Source organism: Megascapheus bottae, chromosome 8, assembly GCF_031878675.1.
Source record: "Megascapheus bottae isolate mThoBot1 chromosome 8, mThoBot2.hap1, whole genome shotgun sequence".
NCBI classification, from domain to species: domain Eukaryota; kingdom Metazoa; phylum Chordata; class Mammalia; order Rodentia; family Geomyidae; genus Megascapheus; species Megascapheus bottae.
Window position 1 is genome coordinate 22,950,069 of NC_143516.1, and position 20,909 is coordinate 22,970,977.

At 40.7% G+C, this 20,909-nt stretch overlaps 1 protein-coding gene across 1 annotated transcript; it reads left to right on the forward strand.

Moving 5' to 3' along the window:
• The first annotated feature begins 1,132 nt into the window (after positions 1 to 1,132).
• Positions 1,133 to 4,318, forward strand: Ccn2 (cellular communication network factor 2). Its single transcript, XM_090338110.1, has 5 exons — positions 1,133 to 1,414; positions 1,552 to 1,774; positions 1,951 to 2,202; positions 2,347 to 2,558; positions 2,926 to 4,318. The coding sequence occupies exons 1-5, from the start codon at positions 1,355 to 1,357 to the stop codon at positions 3,220 to 3,222; spliced, it is 1,044 nt and encodes a 347-aa protein (XP_090194236.1). The 5' UTR covers positions 1,133 to 1,354; the 3' UTR covers positions 3,223 to 4,318.
• The last annotated feature ends 16,591 nt before the right edge of the window (positions 4,319 to 20,909 follow it).

The window sequence follows — 20,909 nt, forward strand, 5'->3', positions numbered from 1 at the left end:
GGAAACCACTAAGACCAGTCTTCACTGACACATTATTAGAATCAGGCACGGTAAGGTACCATTTTCTCATCATGTAAACTCCAATCAACAGTTGAAGATGATAGGTTTAACAATAAGCAAAATAATTCAATTCTCAGCCCAGCTGTCTTGAAAATGCTCCATCAGACTTCTGGCCGGACCCCTCCAGGTAGGTTCCTTCTTCCCACCCCTGCTCTGTTCCTACACCCAGAGCCTCTACTCACCCAATGTATGGCCATTTGCTGGACTATAACAATAGACCCATTTTCCTGGAAGTAATGATAGCTATTTACTCACTTTTTCTCCCTGCAAGAAAACTTCTATGTGTATTTAGAAGGCGTAACAGAGCAAGAGTGCTAGGAAGCCCCCCCGAAAGGGGCATCTATACTTAGAACTCTGGCTTTGTTCTTCTTGTCAGGCTGTGAGCCACCTAATTCTTATCTCAAGTGACAGAGGATCAAATGCCTTCATTTCTGATATAGAGTTTACAGGTAGGTATGTTGGGGTTTGGGGGTTCAAATAGTTAAAAAAAAAAAAGCTTTGTGCTATCTTGTGTAGCTCCCTAAAAAGAGCCTACAGACTCAGTGAAAATCCCTGCAAAAATCAAGAAAAAGAGAGAGAGAGAGACAGAGAGAGAGAGAGAGAGAGAGAGAGAGAGAGAGAGAGAAAGAAAGGAAATTGCTGTTTTCTTTTTTAGCCATGTACCTTCTGAAAAATACTCTCTTCGGTGGATAGAACTGTGCAAAACTATTAAAACCAGAAGAGGTGTAAAAAAACAAATCTTAACTACTCCTGTGTTTTTAAAATGTACAAATCAGGAGTGGAGAGAAGGGTACAGGGGGAAAAAAAATCCTATTTGCTGCTGGAAATACTGAGCCCTTTTTTTTTCCTTTTCTGGTGAGCTGAAGTGTGCCAGCTTTTTCAGACGGAGGAATGCTGAGTGTCAAGGGGTCAGGATCAATCCGGTGTGAGTTGATGCGGCGGGAAGGTGGGGAGGAATGCGAGGAATGTTCCTGTTTGTGTAGGACTCCATTCAGCTCATTGGCGAGCCCAGCCGCCTGCAGGGTATAAAAGCAGCAGCCGCCGGCCCAGCTCCCACAACTCTTCCCCGCTGAGAAGAGGCCACCAGAGCGACTCAGCTCCAACTACCAGCGACCCCACCGCTCCATCGCTGCCAGATCGACCACCGGCAGACAGACAGACGGACAGACAAACCGCAACCCGGCCGGCCGGTTCTGCACCTACCTCTACCCAGAGCCCCATTGGCCCTCCGGACTCCTGATCCGACCCATCGCCCTGCGTTCCCGCCGCCCATTCGCCCGCTGCAGCCCCGACCATGACAGCTGCCGGCCCCGTCCGCTTCGCCCTCGCGCTGCTCCTCGCCCTGTGCAGCCAGGTGAGCCACCGCGGGCAGCGGGGAGGACGCGGGGAGCAGGGAGGAGGTGGGCCCGGAGGTGTGCAGCGCGCCACCCGCCTAAGAGAGTCCACTGACCGCCCCTTCCTCTCCCTCCCCCCCTCTCTCTGTCTCTGTAGCCGGCCACCAGCCAGGACTGCAGTGGGCAGTGCCAGTGCCCCGCTGGCCCAGCCCCGAGCTGCCCCGCCGGCGTGAGTCTCGTGCTGGACGGCTGTGGCTGCTGTCGCGTCTGCGCCAAGCAACTGGGCGAGCTGTGCACGGAGCGCGACCCCTGCGACCCGCACAAGGGGCTCTTCTGTGACTTCGGCTCCCCAGCCAACCGCAAGATCGGCGTGTGCAGCGGTGAGCGCCCCCCGTCCCCGACCCCAGACCCCCCTCCCCACTCCCGCTGGGCAGTGCCACTGGCCGTGCGCCCTGAGCCACCATCCTCACGCCCACTGCCCAGGAGAGGCTGTGGTTAGAGCTTGGCGACTCGCAGCCTGACTTCTCTGTCCTCCCTTCTTCTCCCTCTCCTACAGCCAAAGATGGGGCTCCCTGTGTGTTCGGTGGGACTGTGTACCGGAGTGGAGAGTTCTTCCAGAGCAGCTGCAAATACCAGTGCACTTGCCTGGATGGGGCGGTGGGCTGCGTCCCCCTGTGCAGCATGGACGTCCGCCTGCCCAGTCCCGACTGCCCCTTCCCCAGGAGGGTCAAGCTGCCTGGAAAATGCTGCGAGGAGTGGGTCTGTGATGAGCCCAAAGGGCAGACCGTGGTGGGCCCAGCCCTGGCTGGTAAGTTGAGTCTTCCTCTGAGTCCATGCTGTCATTCTCCTCCAGTCCCCCAGGACTAAGTCCCAGATCTGTCAAGGGATTACTGGGGATTTGTTGTTGTTATTGTCGTTTAACCTGGTGTTCCTGTGCTTGGTTCTCACACAGCCTACCGCCTGGAAGACACATTTGGCCCAGACCCGACTATGATGCGAGCCAACTGCCTGGTCCAGACCACAGAGTGGAGCGCCTGCTCCAAGACGTGTGGCATGGGCATCTCCACCCGCGTTACGAACGACAACGCTTTCTGCAGGCTGGAGAAGCAGAGCCGCCTCTGCATGGTCAGGCCGTGTGAAGTCGACCTGGAGGAGAACATTAAGGTACATATTCTCGTCCACGGGAGAATAGGAAAAAGCACCAAAGTTAGGTCTCTCCCCATCTTTGTTATTATAGCCTTGTTATGTCCCAAAATATCTCAAGTGTGGAGCTGTTGTGCTGGAATGAGACACTGGATACTCAGAATTGCCAACTTTCCACTACAAAAATCCCCCACAATGTTAGATAAGTGAAGACATTCCAAGGAAGGCCAGGGCTATTTTGGGATAACTGGCAGACTAAACCCAGCGTTTCTCTCCTCAAAATATAAACAAGAGTCAGACAACTGAAGATGAGAATAGAGAGGGATGGAGGAAAGCCACTCCCTTTGTAGTAAGTCATGTTTCTCTCTTCCTGGCTTGTCTTCCTTAGAAGGGCAAGAAGTGCATCCGTACCCCTAAAATCTCCAAGCCTGTCAAGTTTGAGCTCTCGGGTTGCACCAGCGTGAAGACTTACAGGGCTAAGTTCTGCGGAGTTTGCACGGATGGTCGGTGCTGCACCCCTCACAGAACCACCACCCTCCCCGTGGAGTTCAAGTGCCCTGATGGTGAGACCATGAAGAAGAACATGATGTTTATCAAAACATGCGCCTGCCATTACAATTGCCCCGGAGACAATGATATCTTCGAGTCACTGTACTACAGGAAGATGTACGGAGACATGGCCTAAAGCCAGAGAGAAAGAGAGAGAGAGAAAGAGACAGTAACTCCTTAGACCATAACTTGAACTGACTCACATCTCATGTTTCTGTAAAAAACAAAAAACAAATGATTTCAGTAGCACATGTTAATTTAAATCTATTTTTAATTTTTTTTCCTAACTGCTGGGGGAGAAAATATCCCACTAAATTCAAAATATTGTGCCATGTCATACAAATAGTGCATCAACCCCAGACACTGGTTTGAAGATAGTTAAGACTTGACAGTGTGGGACTTATAGTAGCGCACAGGGCCAGAATGTTTACTGAGGAATGGCTACAGGAGCAGTGGAGGCATCTAGTAGAATCTCAGATACCATCTCAAAGTAGAACTGTGCATGCAGTTTGGAGTGAGATAGAGGAGGAATGTTATAGCATGCATATGCACTTGCTTCAGCAACAGCAAGGATGTGTGTTCTCCACTATCATGAGGTTGGGTCAAGTTGTTCTGCTTGTCAGAACAGCAGATTCAGCTCTGACATTCTGATTTGAATGACTGTGGTCAGGAATCAGAATCCTGTCTATTAGACTGGACAGCTTGTGGCAAGTTAATTTGCCTGTAACAAGCCAGATTTTTCTATTGATATTGTGAATATTGTGGATATATATTATATATTTGTACAGTTATCTAAGTTAATTTAAAATTGTTTGTGCCTTTTTGTTCTTTTAATGCTCGGATATTTCAAATGTTAGCCTGAAATTCTGAGCACCATAGGTAGGATGTGAAACTTGTCTGATAATTCAAAGCCTAAAGTGGATACTCAAATGAAAATTGTAATCACGGAAGAGTTGACAGTCCATCAAAGCAGATGGTTCAAGGACCGTGAGGCAATGATGGCCTTTGAAGAGATTTCTAGGTAGGAAATGTGGTAGCTTCACTTTTAGTGACAAATGGCCTTTACTGAAAAATGGCTGGATCTGTGTAGCTGGTCAGATTTCTGCCTGGAAGCATTTATTTCTACTTTGACTATGACTGGTTGTTGACAGTTTTGTTGGTTGAGAGTGTGACCAAAAGTTACATGTTTGCACCTTTCTAGTTGAAAATAAAGTATATATTTTTTCTATAAAGGGTTTTGGTTGTTTATTCTTAAGGACATTTCTGAGCTCCCTTGAGTATGAATGGGAAGTTAGGGTTTATAAAGATAATCTACCAATAAGATTCTAAAATACCTTTGATCACATATACTACTTAATTGCTAAATCAATAAATCTTATGTACACATACTTTATTCTGTGTCAAATGTCGTAGACTTGCAGATATATTCAGCATATTGGATACAAAGTCTTTTTACTATCTTCAAAGTAGTTTATAAACCTGTCAAAGTTAATAGAAAATTTCAGCCTTTACTACTTCCTGTGGTCATATGCAGCATTCTTTCTACATGCACCACCCCTCTGTCCATTGTTAATCTCTCATCCTTCCTACTAAAAACTAGTCTACTTTGTATATGAAAAATGATTTCTTAGTTTCTATGCCATACTATGGCTCTGTTTCTAAATTTCAATATCTAATGTTAAAAGTAAAAATTTCACAAGGACATATACATTAAAATGGAGTTATTTAAGGCCCTGTCTCACCCAATTGTGTTTACAGTTAGTATGGTAATAATGACAAATGATAGCAAAAAAAGAGAGAGAGAAACAATTTTCCATTCATTAACACTGTTAAAAATTTGTCTTCACTTAAAAGGAATTTCTTTATTTTCCTTAGTCTTTGGCTTTCTCGGATCTCAAAATCAATATATTTTCTCATATAATTGGCAATATAAAATTGTTAGAATGAATAATATGAAATTGTTCAAGAGTCCTGATGAGAAACCAATACTAGAACTACCTAGACTTCTGTTGAAAAGTGAACCTAGGGCTGGGAGTTTGGCCTGGTGGTAGAGTGCTTGCCTAGCATGCATGACAACTCAGGTTCGATTCCCTAGTACCACATATGTAAAAATAAAAATAAAAATAAAAGTGAACCTAAATAAATGGTAAATGAAGAAAACACTCCAAGGGCAACTAAAAGCCAATTTGTTTGCCAGATGAGACTAACTGTGGTTGCAGGGGGACAAGGATAGCTGCAAACAGTCTAATCTGTCTTAGGGTAATTAGTATTGTAGTCATTCCAGGAGACAAACATAGAATTGAAAATAAAAACTAGTGCTACAAACAGTGCCCGTACCACAGACTGAAGGGAAGACCTCATGTGCAAAATGTTGTTCTGTTTTATTTATTTATTTGCCTGTACTGGGTCTTGAACTCAGGGCCCTGAGCACTGTCCTTAGGCTTCCTTAGGGCTAATGCTCAACTACTTGAGCCACAGCATCACTTCTGGCTTTTTCTATGTAGATGGTACCAAGGAATCAAACCTGGGTCTTCATGCATGCTAGACAAGCACTCTTACCACTAGACCAAACTCCAGGCCCCTCATGTGCAAAAAGTCAACAGTATTTCTGGTCATAGCACTGGGCTTTTAAGATATATATACACACACACACATATATATATAGTAACACAGTCAGCAGTAGAATCCGCTTCTCCAAATAAAACACTCATATATGCTTGTACACGCATACACACAGTGCAGTTGTAGTTCATACTTCCTGTCAATTGGTTCCTAGATATAAAGATGGAAAGACCATAGTAAATAATCCTACCTTCTAAAAGAAATTAATAAATTCTAGAAAAAGAGAAGCCTTTCAGTTCCTCGGTACCACATACATAGAAAAAAGTCAGAAATGGTGCCATGGCTCATGTGGTAGAGGTCTAGCCTTGAGAAAGCCCAAGGACAGTGCTCAGGCCCTGAGTTCAAGCCTCAGGATTGGCAAAGAAAGAGAGAGAGAGAAGGAGGGGGCCTCAGTGCAAGAACAGATTTTGGATTTTCCAAATTCCCACATCAAAACAGAGTAACTCGATTGCATAATCAAAATCCCACGAGCAATATTTGTACCAAAATTAGAGACAAGACACCTCTTGACCCCTCAGATATGAATGAAGACAAATCATCTGCTGCTAGCAAGCCTGCACTATGTCAGCCTGTCTATGGGAAAAAAAGGAACAACAGGGCTCTGATGTTTTTTAGGAGAGCTCAAAAGGAGCCATTAGAAACACAAGCAGTCAGTTTGAGAATAGTGCTGAAATGAGGGAGTTGTTGTGGCCAATTCACTAGTGTTGACAGTCTAGGACTTATTTCCAAGATAGACTGCACAAGGCAGGAGCAGAAACAAAATTAAGAAGATCAGGGATAACAGAGATTAGTCAAAATTAGGAGAGCAAAGGTCAACAAACACAAGAAAATGGGTACTAGTGGTCCTGACTGTAATCTAAGTTACTCACCTGAAAATAACATAAGAGGAATCGCTATCAATTTAGAAAAGCTATTCATACCAAGCCTTTTCCTGAACAAAGGATTCAGAAAAACTCATTTCATATATATTAAGAAAATTAGGTTATTAAAGCAAAATCCCATATAAATGGGGAACTACAATTATCCATAACAAAAAGGGTTACAAGTGTGACTTAAGTGATAGAACACTTGAGTTTAAATCCCACACCAAAAAGAAAAAATTCATGTAATATGTAATATACATATATTACATATGTAATTATATATACATCCATACATAGGAGGAAAATAGAAACAACTCCTACTAAAGATGAGCACAAAGTGAGCATCAATAAGAAGACTGTTAATTCATTAAGTCCATCAGCTATGGTACTATTCTGTAGACAATAATGATAGTGATGAGAAAACGACCTCATCTCATTGATCATGGCTATGCTTTAGACGTAATTTCAGTGTTGCCCAAGTTTTGTGCCAGAGTTACTTCTTAGTAACATTTACTCCTTTCTTGCAACTTGTTAAAACTTGTCCACTAGAGGATGATAAGTTGCTGGAGATATTGCTTTCAGAAGACGTCAGTGCAGGAGTTAGGCAAACTCAGAAGAGTGAGTTGTGGCGAAGATAACAAGCTGGGCCTAGGATCCTTCTTGTTTCCTGTGACTTATCACTGTGCCCTTGCAACTCTTCCTTCCTTGAGGCCACCCTCTCTGTGGTCGTGAAGCCAGGGGGCACTCAACCAGACGCCAAGAAGATGGATCTTTCCAATCCTGGACTCTAGCCTCCAAAGCTATGGCTAATATAATTAAATAAAGAGCTTGGAATATGGTTCAGTGCAATTGTATTTGCCTAGTATATATGGAAAAAAGCCATAAGTGGCACTATGGCTGAACGAACAACGCACTAGCCTTGAGAAAGTTCAAGGACAGTGTCCAGGCCTTGAGTTCAAGGCCCAGGACTGGTAAAAATAAATAGATAAACAAAAATAAAATGAAGTACTTAACTTCAGATATTTGATTGTAACAATAGAAAATGGACTAAGAGAGCACTGCTGAGTTGGAAACACAAAATACCATTATTCCATGATCACTTCACTGTAGGTTTGGGGTACACTATACATCTCATGGTTATTGTAAGAGATTGGGTCATCCTGTACAAAGTCCAACCCAGAGTTGTTTTTGAAAACAAAGTAAATCTTTCACTCAGTGTTACTTATTTCAAGATGGCCAGTTCAATGTCAGCATATATTCTTTTAGTAATTTTGTGTGCTTTTCTAAGCTTTTCAAAATGAGTATACTTTATTTTGGAATCAGAAAGAGGTTTCTTAATGAATAAGTCTATTTCCTCATTAACAAAAACCAGCAAACAGTATATCAATGATTTGGAGTTTTGATAAACAGTTCACAAAATATTAATTAATTAAATGGCTTCACTATTCCAGCTACTATATAACTAGTATGCCTTAATGATCTCATGTTCCAAGAACTATAAACAACACATGATCTCTACAGAATTCATGTGCTCAATGTTAATTCAATATATTTTCTTACTCTATTTCTACATGTCAAAAATAGACTTATGGAAGATTTTTTCCACAAGTCTATAGCTATTCTTTACCTCATGAATCATACTGATTATATATAGACTGTTACTAAGACTAAAAATAAAGTAAACAAAGTAAAATATGGTCTTAAAATACTAAGATTCCAAATCTAAATCCAGGATCCAAAGTGACAGACGTGTAGACTATCTTCTACTTCAGATGTCTTTAAAAATAGTTAAAGAAGAGTTAGGAAGAAATATAAAGCATCACTGCTTAATTCGAAATAACATCTCAAGAGCACAAAATACATAAAGGCTTCCATTAAGTTAACAATTCTTAGCACAGTTTTTATCAACAGAACTATATGCATGCTTTACATAAATACAATAACTTTGAATCCCTATGGTATACTTACTAAAAGTAAATGCCTATCCACCAATAGCATCATAAACTTTTACTTATTGTAGTATAAAAATTGAAAAGAGATAAGCAAATGACATGTACAAAATTTTTAAAGCAGTATTTTCCATCCAAAAGCTGAAAAGTTGGAACTCAGATGTCTATCAGAATGGATAAAGTACAGAATATTTATGCATCTGATATATATATAGTTAAAAAAGATCTATCTCCTGTTTTATAAAACAATGTTAACCAATTTCATTGCTCCATTTTCATAGATACAAATAATATTTCAACCCTGTTCATTCTCATTCACAGAATCTGTTTGCCCTTCCAGATCCTGTTTTATTTTCCTGTTATTTTTCTCTATTTTTTTCATATTCTAATCTATGTTAATTATATGAAGAGGTATTTCACCATTATTTTTAGAAAGTACTTTCTACATTAAGACTGACTTTATTCTTTCATTTTATTTCTTTGCATTTTTACATTGTCATTCTTTGAATTGATAAATCCCAGTATACAGATATCAGTCATAATTTTTAAAGTTGGAGTTACCAGACAATTTCACATATTTATATGAAGGAGCTCTATGAGGTCTGAAACATTTCCCAGCACTCTGTTGGCATAGATATCACCATATCAGGACGTGGTGAGAAGGGGAGGCATGTGGTGGAAGTGGTGAGCTCTGCAGTTCATTGATGGGGTATTTGGGGGAAGGAGACAGTAGCTTCCATGGGACCTCCAGGAGATAACTTTGGAGGAGGATGGGAGTTCTGTGTGTGTGCTGCAAGAATCAACTCCTGTTTGGGGCCTTGGAAAAGAGCCAGAAAGGCAACTAGGCATGTAACCTTGAATAACATTGAGCATATTCATCTACAGTCACTCACATAATCCTAGGTGACTCTGAAACTTTTTGTTATGACTCTTCATCAGTATTCTGACATCCCTAACTGTTGGTCTGATCCAATCATGGCTATTCAGTAACTTTCCAGACATATTAATTGCTTTGTGTAATGAAGTACACAGAAAGCCCCAGGCAGAGAAAACATAGTAACCAGAGGTTCTGGTAGTCCAGAACCTCTATCAGAACAAGTTTCTACTGGAGTTAGAGTGACCAGTGGAGATATGAAAGACTGAGAGAATAGTGTGGATTTAACTGTTGAGAGTTGGCTTAGAGGGGCTGGGGCACTGGTTCAGTGGTAGAGTGTTGGTCTAGCACTCACAAAGCTCAGATGAAGTTCGATTCCTCAGTACCACATACACAGAAAAAGCTGGAAGTGGCACTGTGGTTCAAGTAGTAGAGTGCTATCCTTGAGCAAAAGAAGGGACAGTGTACAGACCCTGAGTTCAAGCCCCAAGACTGACAAAAAAATGAAAGAAAAAGAAAGGGGTTAGGGGGGAGGAAAAGGAAAGAGAGAGAGAGAGAAGGAGGGGGGGAGGGGGAAGAGAAGGAAAGAAAGAGAGAGAGAGAGAGAGAGAGAGAGAGAGAGAGAGAGAGAGAGAGAGAGAGAGAGAGAGAGAGAAAGAGAGATGGGCCGGGAGTTTGGCCTAGTGGTAGAGTGCTTGCCTAGCATGCACGAAGACCTGGGTTCAATTCCTTGGCACCACATACATAGAAAAAAAGCCGGAAGTGGTGCTGAGGCCCAAGTGGTAGAGCTCTAGTCTACCAAGCACTGTCCAAGGACAGTGCTCAGGCCCTGAGCTCAAGCCCAGGACTGGCAAAAAAAAAAAAAAAAAAAAAAAAAAACAGAAAGGAAGGAAGAAAGGAAGGAAGGAAGGAAGGAAGGAAGGAAGGAAGGAAGGAAGGAAGGAAGGAAGGAAGGAAGATTGTCTTAAAGTAGTGCTTGCTAGGAATCTAATGTTCTCTGTCCACACTGAAGGAACCCAAAAGTTTTTCTGAGAAGACATTTGAGTTTGCAGTCTGGTAACATTTAACCTTTTAGAAGCTGATGGGATTCCAGGGCCATAGCGATCAGAAGCTACTGGTAATTATTCGGAGCTGTTTTGCCAGCCAGAAGAAAGATCACCCTGTGCTGTAGCTGTTGGTAAGTACCCAAGCCAATGGGAGTGGACCCTGGACCCCACTGTTGCTATGGCAATGCATGCTTGCCTCTGTTGGAAGTCCAACACTGAAAACTGCCATTGCCAGTAGCTCCAGCCAAAAGGCTCTACTGAGAGATGTTGACTAGAAGCAGTGCTGGGTGTGTCTGGGAGAGAAGTAGGTCTGTGGATCAGGTACTTGAAGAGTTTTTGGGTGGAGAGTGTTTTTCTTTTACTTGTCATTCTGTTTCAACATGCTTAGGTGACTCATCTTCGATTACGGAGGGGGAAAATAAAGAAGAACAACTGTTAGTCTTATTACCCTCTACACTAAGAAAGCATCATAATTTCCTTCAAAACTCCTCGTGATCCTGCAGTTCTATTAATAGTGGCATTAATCTATTTGCTATCCAGTCTCCATTATTGCTTACTTTTCTCCTCCCTTTCTACTCACATTCAAATATTTTAAACTTGGTTCAAAAGCCAATTACATTTTTTAAAAATGGTCTACGGAGCTGCGAGTTTGGCCTAGTAGTAGAGCGCTTTTGCCTAGCATGCACGAAAACCTGAGTTTGATTCCTCGATACCACATGCATAGAAGAAAGCTGGAAGTGGTGCTGTGGCTCAAGTGGTAGAGTGCTAGCCTTCAGAAAAAAGCCCAAGGAGAGTGCTCAGGCCCTGAGTTCAAGGCCCAGGACTGGCAAAAAAATAAAAATAAATAAATAGTTCAGATTCAATATTCCTAAAAAACTCTCTCCTCTCAGAAAGAGAGGGAGAGGGAGAGGGAAGGGGAGGGAGAGAGTGAGTGAGAGAGAGAGAGAGAGAGAGAGAGAGAGAGAGAGAGAGAGAGAGAGAGAGAGCATGAGAGACAAAGCAGAGACAGAGATAAAGTCTTGAAAATTTTTTATCTCCAGGAGCTCTGCCGTACCCTCACATTGAACATGAGACAAAAATTCTTCCTGGCATCAGGCGGCTTGAGAGGGTCAGGAACCATATGGAAATAACACTTCCATTTTTGTTGTAACAAAACTTTCCTCAGGAAAGATGACTTCGCCTGAGTCTGAACTTTTGGAGGGCAGAATCTCAGTCATGTTAAGAGGCTTTCTTGGGTACAACAGACACTTAAAATTGGGGTTTTAATGTACTTTGACCATCTTGTCTTTTAATTGGTGTTTGGAGACAGCTGGCACTTAAAGCAATTATTGGTATAGCTGTACTAACAAACACTACTTGCTGTTTGCCATTTGTTGTCCTTGTTCTTTGTTTCTGGTTTTGTCTTCCATATTTTTTTTTGCCTTTTGTGGGATTCATTGAGTATTTAGTATAGTTCCGTTTTTTCCCCTACTTTCATAGAATATCAATTCTATTTCTTATTTTATTGTTATATTTAGCTATCATCCCAAGGGGTTTCAATTCAATCTGTCAGTTTCTAAGTACCATGCATCTTGACCACCATCATTCCTCTCATAATTCTCCCCCATTTCTCTCAACTCCACCCATCCCCTCCGTTTTCCTACCTCCAGTTTCTCATATGTACTTTGAATATTATGACTGCATTCTCCCATCCTCTATCGCTCTCTCTTTGTCTATCCCCTCCCCCTTTACCTCACCACTTCCACATACCACAAGTTCCAGCTTTCTAGTATTTATTTCATTAAACTGTAAAGTACTTCTCTAAAGGAGTTATACCATTGGAATCTTCCTTTGATCATTCCATACCGTAGTTGAAATGTTTTTGTGTATATGCTCATGAATCTATATATGTTCACATATCTATTTATAATTTAGATCTAACTCAATTCTATTTCATTAAAAAAGATCAGAATTTACAACATACGTTTGTAACTAATTCAACTCTAACTCCTTGTATTGTCTCTTGTGCCAACCACTGCCTTCCTTCATTTCATACATATATCTATATAACTATCTCTATGTATCTATATATGTATCTATTTTGCTATCTGTTTTTCTATCTATCTGTTGACCAACTGATCAATCTATCTTTCTAGGCATACACAAAGACAGGAGGAAAAGTAAATGTTTCTGGCAGAGTACATGCCCTACATTATTTCCCACAGGTGTGTGATCATAGACCAACACCGTTTCCTCTGTTGTTAGTGCAGGAGGCAGATATTGAGAGATGTCTGAAGAAGGCTATGTGTGACACGTAAGTCCCTTCACCAGAGGAAAAGAAGACTTCTTCAGTTTCCCTTGGGGTCCTTTGGCTCCTGGTGATAAGATTGGGTATATAGATGGGACCCAGTTTTCTTGGGTTGATGTTCTCCTTGACCTTTTTCTACCACAGTGGATTGAGGAGCTGAAGACAGATAGCTCACCTCTCCCCATGTTTACCCCCTAGAGGCCAGGCCGTCACTAGATCAACCCCTTGCTTCTAGGTGCCACTAAACGTTCATAGGTTTCAATAGGTTTCCTTTTCTTTACTCAGAAAACGACATGAAACAGATTAGATCAAAATTTCTTCCACTTTATTCCCAGAAGCCAAAGTTTTTTTTCTTCTTATTTTCATGGAAGAACTTACCACGCAAGCCACCCTGTCTTCAGAAATTGCTTGACAAGAAGCACGTACCAATCCATATTTTCATGTTCACATGATTCCAAACTCAGAAGATCTCATGTAAACCATCTTGAAATTTTCATTTCTATCTCTCCAGTAACAAGTCTATCCCCTCTTCTTTTACAGCATTGGGTTTTAGGCATGTACTCTACCACTTAAGCCATGTCCCACTGTTTTTCAAAAATTTTTTTTATTTTTTATTTTTTTGCCAGTTGTGGGGCTTGAACTCAAGGCCTGAGCTCTGTCCTTGGACTTTTTTCTCAAGGCTAGAGCTCTACCACTTGAGCCACAATACCACTTCCAGCTTTTTACTATGTATGTGGTACTGAAGGACTGAACTTGGGTCTTTATGCATGTTAGGCAAGCACTCTACCACTAGGCCAAACTCCCGCCCCAGTCCCACCCTTTTGTACTTTAATTACATTTCAAGTTGGCTCTTGCTTTTTACAGACCTTTACCTCCTGAGTAGCTGGGATTACACGTATGTGCCATTATTCTCAGTGCCGGATTTCATTATTTTCTTACTGTAGTGTTTTTATGAATCTGCTAATTAGCTTTTCTATTCCATTCCATTTGTTCTTAATCATTGCTACAAGATTAATAGTTCTGATGATGTAAGGTTGCTACATGAAAGGAAATGCAATGACTCCCCAACTATTATCATGGTAAGCATTATCTTCTCAGTGTGTCATTTGAGATGGTCTACAAATATATCTCAAAAAATTGCTCAGAATTATCTTAAATTAATCTTTTCCAGTTTTGCTGCCTAAATCCAACTGGGCTCACTCATAGTTTCCACGTTTTATTTTTGTTCATGGTGTTCCTTCTTCCTGAAAATTTCTTTTCCTGTTCTCTTCCATTCCATGCATTTATGACTGAGTGAGTCCGTGCATCTAAGCACACATATTTCTGCATTCATTATCCTGACCCATTCTAGCAAGGCCTTCCTAGAGCCACTTTCAAAAATCATCCCCTCTACCCCATATCCTTCCAGCAGCCCTTTTTCCCTTAAAACATTCCAGCAGTAACTTATTTGTAGCTGTATTATGTCATCCTTATCAGTTTTTCCCTTATTTTAGTTTTTGTGCCATTCATACTCACAAATGGATAATGGATCTGTCAAACAGAAATTAAACAAAATAAAATAAGCTATAAAATTTAGCTCTCCTATAACAAAATTCAAAGGCCACAACATCTCAATTGTTTAGTTACATCATGAGTTGGCACCAGCTTCCCAGAATGAACAATCCTGACATCGAATACATTTATTATCACAGAAAGTTTTTATGCTTGAGAGACTTGCTCTAAGTCTTTATGAGTGTATTTTCTTTTCCTGGCATCCGAGAAATTCTTCTTATATGTAACAGATCCCCAACTAGTATATGCTAAATAAAATTACACTCTTATTATGCATATGTGTGTAGTGTGCTTTAAAAAGTAGTTGATCAGACCTAAGGTTATTAGCAGACAATTTAAAGAATATACATACATTTTAAAGTGTTGATATTTTGTATGTAAATTCCAAAGCCACAAATGTAAGAGAAAATAAAAATTACAATCAGGTATGGAATTGTTATGGGATGGGACGACTTTGGTAGAATGCAGTTAGGATAGAGCTCTGTTTCCAATCTATGCCCAACTCTTATAATGGGGTCTTCAAAACTGCTTTTGTTAGAAAGCACTGACTTCTTTTGGGGCCCATCACTTATTAAAGGCAGGGGAAACAGTAGGTATCCAAGTCTCCATTTTGTATGTGTCTTTGCTTTGAGCCATTCTCTCTGCATATCTCTTTTCTGCCCCAATTCTTCCTCTATTTAAATCTAGAGCTCGCATCTGAGGCCATAGGATGGACTAAAGTGCTTCTCTGTGTCTTCTCATGGTGTGCCAGGCTTGGTAATATATCTCTCTGCCTTTCATTACTTGTCTCTTGCCCTACTGGTGCTGAGTGGCTGAATCTGACACACTGGAACCTGTGGAGTTAGGCGTCTGTCCTAAAACTCCTGGTAACACTCCTAGACATTAAGCATGTTTTTAATGGATCTGCCAATATCATTTCTTGAAACATTTGGGGCAGATCCATGGTGTTGGGGTTAGTTTTGGCTGTTAAAATATTTTCATATTCAGATATTGTTGGAATCCAGTCCAAAGTAAATCAATTTAGTCTTGCATCAATTTAAATATTTTCTTTTCTCTCAGTTCAGGGAAGTGAGTAAGTAGGCTATGGAGAAGGGTGGTCTTCTCTTCCATTCCTCTTTTTCTGCCTCATGTTGACTCATCTTTAATTGGTAGCCCTGGATCCAACTGACCATGATAGGACAATGGGTCGTGTTGCAAAAGTAAGATGTAATCTCTGCTCTTATAGATCCAACAGTCTATAGAACAAGGAGGCTTTCCTTCCACCATGCAAATGAGGTTGACTATGTTAAGTATCTTGAGGGGTTTATGGGGGAATATTTACCATAGGAGGGTGAATGAATTGAAAGATACTTTCAGCTGAGACCTTGAAATGAACCATTTGAGGCAAGATTTGTAGGAAAGAAATGTCAAAGGGTATTTTTTAATTTCATCTCAGTATCAGAGAAGGCACATATTATGACCCAGCCTTCTCTACATTTCAGTTTGCAAAGACCAAAAGTCAATTTAATCCAGATTAGGCAAGAAGAGAATTTAACAGTAAGTTCTCAGGAGGCTTACCATGATGCAGGATGGAGGAGTTCAAAATACATCACCAAGATCCATCCCCTCCATCTCTCTGCAGAAATCTTCTGCTTTATATAAACTTTAGAAGTTAACTTGGACTGTCTGTCCTAGGTCTCTGCCAGTGCCCCCAGGCCTACATTTTTCTGAACCCAGATACAGCACAAAAGCCATACTGTCATCCTAGAATCCAAACAAGATTGTTAAACTTTGCTGGATTAAACAAATGGAGATCAGTGCACAGCACTGAACCAGTTGCGCCAATGGGAGGCAATGGCGGTTAGATGAGTTCAGATGAATCTCTAAATCCTGAGTGTGAATCAACTTTACTACAGCACATGCATTAAAAGTTGGATCCTGGGGCTGGGAGTTTGGCCTAGTGGTAGAGTGCTTGCCTAACATGCACGGAGACCTGGGTTCAATTCCTCAGTACCACATACATAGAAAAAAGCCAGATATGGTGCTGACTCAAGTGGTAGAACTGTAGCCTTGAGAAAAAGAACCCAAAGGACAGTTCTCTGGCCCTGAGTCCAAGCCCAGGACTTGCAAAAAAAAAAAGTTGGATCCTGTTGGTTCCACAAGAACAGGGCTTGGCAACCTTTTCCTAGGAAAGGCTTTTCCAGTACATATTTTAGCTTTTGTAACCCTTACAATCTGCCATTCAACCCTGATATTGTAGCTTGGAAGGAGTTAAGGACAACTAGGCATAGATGTCAAGATATACTGCTTCCATATATATATATATATATATATGGATTATATATGGAATATATATGGATTATATATATATAATCAACTCTTTGCCCATTCCCTTATTAATCTGTTCCTTCTCCCATTGTCCGCACTGTGGGGTTCAACTCACCAAGTATTTCCAGTCATGGAAGCCAAAAGCTTAGGTGACATCCTTGATATTTTACTCTGCTCACATCCCACAGTCAATCTGTCAGCAAGCTCTGTGCCCCAAATACACATTGAACGTGACTATTTCTCCCTTCCTTTCCCAACTCAGTTACATCCCAGCCCCCAGGTCCCCTCTGGAGGCCTTTGGCAGTAGTCTCTTTCCTTCTTCTAGCTCCTTTATTCCCTCCCTATTCAATAGCACAAATGGGTGTTCTAAAATGTACACCCTTCTGGAACTTCTAATTATTATTATTATTCTAAAGAATAATATCTAAACTCCTTAGGATGGTTCAAAAAAAAAAAAACCCAACCCTGGTGTCTAGATTGTCTCCATGCTCCTAACTTCAGCTCCTCACTCCTCACTGTTGAACTCCATGCCAGTCACTCTGTCCTTGGATTTTCCTGGAAGATTCTGAGCTTTAACCTGCCTCCTGACTTTTAAACTCACCTCCCACCTAGGCAGGTCTTTTCGTGAGATTTCTAGGAATAGTAAAACCAAGGGAACAAGATATAAGTAGTTTTCCTGTGCTTCAAATGGAAATCCAGTAAGCATTTATTGGATGGATGAATGATGTATATATGGTAAGACAAAAAAAAGGCACACACACAATAGGTACATGCATATATGTCCTGAAATGTTCTTCAGAAGGATGGTACTTCATTTGTCTAGAGTTAAGAAAAGAATGAACAGATCCACACCAGGCAGAAATATTGTGCTAAATTAAGACATTGGAGGGAGGGAAGTTGATTTATTTAACACTGATTTCTTAGGAAGGGCAAAAAGTATCTTGCAAAAAAATTCCAAATGCTAGCAAAATTGGCAATAAGAAAATGTCACAGTTGTAAATGAAAAATGTAAAATGCCTATGTCAGTAAATTCCACAAGGTGTCATAAAGGAGAAATAAGTAACTTTATTAGTCATTCAAATATCTCCAATACCTCACTTCCCAGCATTCTGATGCGGGACTTCCTGGCCATGTATCATGCATGACACAGGATTAATTTTATGTTAACTGTCTAATTTCATTAAAATTATGGTTACTATGAAGTCTCCAAAAACACTGCTCTAAAGAGAATCAACATACTGGTTTTCTTTCTTTCTTTTCTTTTCCATTTTTTCCTTCCTTCTTTCCTTCCTTCCTTCCTTTCTTTCTTTGTGTGTGTTACTGGGTGTGAATTCAATGACCCATACTTGCTCTGCTTGCTGGCTCAGCTGGTACTCTACCACTTGAGCCTCATGTTGAACCCTACAGTTTTTGTTTTTTTTCTGGGCATATCTGGAGTCTAAGAACTTGTTCTGCTAGGCTTAAACCACCATCTTCTGGTGCAAGTACTCAGCTTGCTGAGTAGCAAAGACTCTAGACATATGCCACAACAAAGAATTAACACAAAATAATTATGCAAACAAGATCAATAACCTATGAGAACAACCTCATCAACTGGGTAAGTGTTTCCTGTGAACACCTATGGCAATCAGCTTTTTCAGTGGTTAACAGTGCCCAGGATATGTAATGAAAACCATTTGATTTCCACACTGTGACAGACTTTTCACTACATCCTTTCTCATTCACCCAAATCAATAATGTAAGTTCTATTGAGACACAATGTCAATTCATGAGGCTGGGCCAGGGGCATGGGACCACCAGGAGGTAAGACAGAATCAAATCACATGCTGCTTCACGGATGTGACATCATCACGCCTCCATTGGCTATAGCAAGTCGTATAGCCAAGCCAGCCCCAGGCAGGAAACGTTTTATAGAAGTGGGTCTATGAAAAATCACACTACAGTGGATGATCCTACAGGGAGGATAATGAATCACAGAATCTGTAATGCAGTCACCAGTCATCTTAAGATATCTTCCAAGAAGCTATCAAATTATAGAAGGCATGAGGTTCTGAAGTTTCCTTTACCATTTAAAGTCCTTGATTTCAGGTTCACTTTTTTCACTTCCAATTTTCTAGTTTTCTCATGTTAATTTGGACCTATGCATAATTTTTTTTCAGATTGAGACATTTTCCTGTGCCTCCCAAGAGCTTGGAGGCTCTAGAATCTACGCATATACTTCCCAATGTATAAAATGCCCTGCAATGCCTTCTCCCAGAACTATGCTTGCTGAGGAAGGTTTTTCCTCAAACATGATACCCAAAGACAAATATTTAAGAAGAAACTGAAATGGAAATGTTGGTGTTGGCAAAGAATGTCTGAGTCTTACAGACAAAAGCAGGGAATTTGAAGACTAGAACAGGTAATAGAGAATGCCTGAGTGATAAAATGGGAACACCAGCTCCCCTGGAGGTCAAAGTGTAGAAGAAATGGCTTTTCATGTAACCCAAACCTGATGATGTGGGCCAGAATTTATGCCTTTCATTTTGTAGCTCCAACTGGCTGCTCCTCTGAGAATAGAACTCATGCACTGCACTAACAGTGTGCTCACAGTCTTGTCATTCAAAGGGACTCTGTAGCTCCCTCCCCAGCTCCTTGCCTGGATGGTCAGTTTGTTCAGGAGTTCTGAGGGGTTGCTCCCTGAGCTGGGTGACTGTCCTGAACTGACCTTCCAGTGAAAAGGTCTCTGACTCTCCTCCCAGAAAAGCCTGTATCCATACTGATGTGTTTTTCTACTGCTTAATCAGCCTTGTCTAAAACAAGTTATTTGTCTGATTGTAGCAAATTCTTTAAGTCAAGTTGCATTTCCCAGGATGCAAAATAATTCCAAGTGTTTGCACTTGTAACCCTGTTTGTTATTGTGTAATCAGGCTTGTTATTCTTGGGAAGCTGTGTGATGTCGATGATGAAAGGAGTTCTCTAGCTGGGATAGAGCATTCCCATCTTCCATTTTTCTCATGTCCCATTTAATTCATGTTTCCAGTCTGCAAAAGGTTACTAGCTTTTCATTTGATCTCAAAACAAAGATTATACCATTAGTAAAAGTCTTTCCACATTTTTCCTCTAACAACAAACTCAAGTATCTCCTCACCCAATCCCAGAAAGAACACTTTCAAGATCTACACTCTCTCTCTCTCTCTCTCTCTCTCTCTCTCTCTCTCTCTCTCTCTCTCTCTCTCTCTCTCTCTCTCTCCCACCCTTCCTTCCTTTATTTCTTTATTAGTCATTCCTGGGGCTTGGACTCAGGGTCTGGGCGCTGTGCTCTACCACTTTGAGACACAGCACTACTTCCAGTTTTCTAATGGTTGGCGATAAGAGTCTTGTGGATTTTCCTGACCAGGTTAATCTTGAATAGCAATCCTCAGAGCTCAGCCTACAGTCTACATAATAGTCAATGATTCTCATAAAAAAATTTAATGCCCAAATTGAGATTTATATGTAAAATACATCAAAATTTCAAGGACTAACTATGAAAAAATATATAAATAGTTTTATTTTTATTATATGTTGAAGTAATATTATCTTGGTTAAAGAAAATACATCACTAATATATTCTATTAGATCACATCAACATATTGTTAAAATACATTAGCAATGAATAGACTTTATAGTTTAATGTTACTATGCTAAAAAGGCAAATAATTATATAACTATGGGAGTTTGTATATGTAGAATATTGGCATATATTACCAAAATCCATTTACCTGTTTCTCTTCATTATTTTAGTAAGATTCCTAGATCCTAGTTCCATGGTTCATCTATTTCCATTGGACTGTAAAATTCTATTCCATGTTGGTATCTACATTCATCTAGATTATTTGCTGAGTATTATTTTTTTCTTGTTTTGGTGCCAGTCCTGGGGCTTGAACCCAGGGCCTGGGCACTGTCCTAGAGCTTTTTCAAGGCTAGCACTCTACCACTTGAGTCACAGCACCACCTCTGGCTTTTTCTGTATATGTGGTACTGAGGAATTGAACCCAGAGCTTCATGCATGCTAGGCAAGCACTCTCTCACTAGGCTACACTCCCAACCTGATAAGTATTATTTTTAATGGTTAAATACCATGTGGGCTATTTGATCACCATATTTTAATTTCTCAGTATGTTAACATCTTGCCAAATCTTTAGGTATTCATCCACTACTTCATAAATACTCAAAAGGAGAGGATCTTATTTGCTGGAAGGAAATAGTTGCTGAATCAATTATATATTTTGAACCTATATGTATTAATATACTTTGCTCTAAAATAACAAGGGCAGAAAGCTGGCAGCTGGAGGTCTCTGGC

Coding starts and splice junctions, on each gene's coding strand:
- Ccn2 (XM_090338110.1), top strand. CDS start 1,355: ATGACAGCTGCCGGCCCCGTCCGCTTCGCCCTCGCGCTGCTCCTCGCC. Junction 1,415..1,551: donor TCCTCGCCCTGTGCAGCCAG/GTGAGCCACCGC, acceptor CTGTCTCTGTAG/CCGGCCACCAGCCAGGACTG. Junction 2,203..2,346: donor GGTGGGCCCAGCCCTGGCTG/GTAAGTTGAGTC, acceptor GTTCTCACACAG/CCTACCGCCTGGAAGACACA.